General features: G+C 53.9%; 2 protein-coding genes across 2 annotated transcripts in view; one reads left to right on the top strand and one right to left on the bottom strand.

The window, feature by feature from the left end:
* The window catches only part of GPX4 (glutathione peroxidase 4), a 4,313-nt gene extending 3,747 nt beyond the window's left edge, over positions 1-566 (bottom strand). Inside the window, 1 exon segment of the mRNA XM_011997462.1 lies at positions 556-566. Within this exon segment, the coding sequence (XP_011852852.1) occupies positions 556-566 (11 nt within the window).
* A 636-nt stretch (positions 567-1,202) lies between these two features.
* POLR2E (polymerase (RNA) II (DNA directed) polypeptide E, 25kDa) overlaps positions 1,203-2,386 on the top strand; it is a 19,076-nt gene continuing 17,892 nt past the window's right edge. Inside the window, exon 1 of the mRNA XM_011997461.1 lies at positions 1,203-1,270. Within this exon, the coding sequence (XP_011852851.1) occupies positions 1,203-1,270 (68 nt within the window). The remainder of the gene's footprint in view (positions 1,271-2,386) is intronic.

Here is a 2,386-nt window from a genome sequence, read left to right as displayed (position 1 = left end):
TCTCACCGTAATCTCCGCCCACTAGGTTCAAGCGATTCTCCTGACTCAGCCTCCTGAGTAACTGGGATTACAGGAGCGAGCCACCACACCCAGCTAATTTTTTTGTATTTTTAGTAGAGACAGGGTTTCACCATGTTGGCCAGGCTGATCTCAAACTCCTGACCTCATGTGATGTGCCTGCCTCGGCCGCCCAAAGTGCTGGGATTACAGGTGTGAGCCACCGCATCCGGCCAAGGGATTTGCCTTTTTAATGTAAATGAAACCAAACTGAGCTCTGCTCCTCATCACAGTCCCATCTTATGAGGGTGCCCAGAGAGGGCATGGGGGTGTCCCTGCCCTCACCCCTGCCGTGGGCACAGGGGTGTCAGTGACTCCCCACCGCTGGGTCTGGTTGCCAAGCCACTTACATAACATGTGGGCACTGGGACCTGAGAGTCATCGAGACAGTTACCATTTAACTGAGAACCTGGAGTTTCCTGGGATCCCACCCCAGAGACAGCTGCCCACGCAGGGACGCGCAGTGTCCCTAAACACAAGTCTGGAGGGTTTTCTTACGCTTCTAACATTACGAGGTATGGGCACACCCAGAGCCCATACCACCCCACATCTTGGCTTCCAACTCTGTTTTTCACTTCGTGGCTTGGACATTTGGCAACAGACACACTCATCTCATACTTGGGAACTGAGTCACCGTGATTGGACTTTGACCCCTGTACAGACAGGGGTTTGGAATTTGTGTGTGTGTGTGTGTGAAGGAGTCTTGGTCTGTTACCCAGGCTGGAGCTCAGTGTCTCCATCTCAGCTCACTGCAACCTCTGCCTTCCGGGTTCAAGCGATTCTCCTGCCTCAGTCTCCTGAGTAGCTGGGATTACAGGCACGCGCTACCAAGCCCAGCTAATGTTTGTATTTTTAGTAGAGATGGGGTTTCACCATGTTGCTCAGGCTGGTCTTGAACTCCTGACCTCAGGTGATCCACCTGCCTCAGCCTCCCAAAGTGCTGACATCGCAGGCGTGAGCCACTCTACCTATCCCGCCTAGATTTTTATGTTGCCTTCAAGGTCTTAACCTTTTCTGACCCTGCATTGAGTAAATTTTTTCAGAGACAGATTCAGGGCTGGGTTGATTTGGGGTGGGACCTATGAGCCAGCCCCCGCCACTGCCCCCGACTCAGGCCTGCTAGATGCAGCACAGAGGCGTTGTAGATGGAGTTGAGTGGCAAAGGCAGTGAAGCAAGGATCCCTGAGCTGGGCTGGCAGAATCCAGGTCTTGCGTAAGCCTGTTCACATGGCTTTGCTCCCGCCCAGCCCCCAGAGGCTGAGTTCTTGGAGTCAACCCCCATTGTCTCACTTCTCAGGAAACCCCCCCATTTCCTCCCGCCCTGGCAGTGCCGGGTGACAGGGCCACACTGGCGAATCTGTTCTTGCCCTTGCAAAGGCTCAGCTGTTTGCAATGTTGCCAGAGTTGTTTTCCATAAGTTGGTTGCAAACGTGTGCGCTGAAACCGGTGTTTATTTCAGGGTTGCCAGAAAAACAGCTCAGCACCCACAGGTCAGCGGAGAGACCTTATCCCATTCCTGACTTCCTGCCAGTTGTGATAAGGGCAGAAGTGGGCAAAACACGGGGTCGTGACCTCGGATCTGAGAACGGGCTCCCAGGTTCTGGGAGAGATTTGTGCTGGGGGTTTCTCAACTTTTCCCAGAGTGACCCCATTTCACAAACGGGGAAATGGGAGACTTGGGGACCTCTCAAGACTCCAGCAAGGCTTCCCTGTGAGGGTGGGGTTCTTGAGTGTCCCTGCAGGAAGCTGTGTTGCCATAGATATTTCTAGAGCAGCCCCTGGCACCAGGAAGGACTGGGGCAGGGGCTGTCCTGTGGCTTGATTTCTTTTTTAAAAACTTTTTGGGCCAGGCGCAGTAGCTCACGCCTGTAATTCCAGCACTTTGGGAGGCCGAGACGGGCGGATCACAAGGTCAGGAGATCGAGACCATCCTGGCTAACACGGTGAAACCCCCCCTTTACTAAAAAAATACAAAAAATTAGCCAGGTGCGGTGGCGGGCGCCTGTATTCCCAGCTACTCGGGAGGCTGAGGCAAGAGAATGGCGCGAACCCGGGAGGCGGAGCTTGCAGCCGAGATCGCGCCACTGCACTCCAGCCTGGGCGACCCAGCGAGACTCTGTCTCAAAAAAAAAAGAAGAAACTTTTTGGCCGGGCACAGTGGCTCACGCCTGTAATCCCAGCACTTTAAAAGGCTGAGATGGGTGGATCATGAGGTCAGGAGATGGAGACCATCCTGGCTAACATGGTGAAACCCCATCTCTATTAAAAATACAAAAAATTGGCCGGGCGCGGTGGCTCAAGCCTGTAATCCCAGCACTTTGGGAGGCCG

Source organism: Mandrillus leucophaeus, unplaced genomic scaffold, assembly GCF_000951045.1.
Source record: "Mandrillus leucophaeus isolate KB7577 unplaced genomic scaffold, Mleu.le_1.0 Scaffold54, whole genome shotgun sequence".
NCBI classification, from domain to species: Eukaryota; Metazoa; Chordata; class Mammalia; order Primates; family Cercopithecidae; genus Mandrillus; species Mandrillus leucophaeus.
This window is presented reverse-complemented; position numbering and strand designations above follow the sequence as displayed.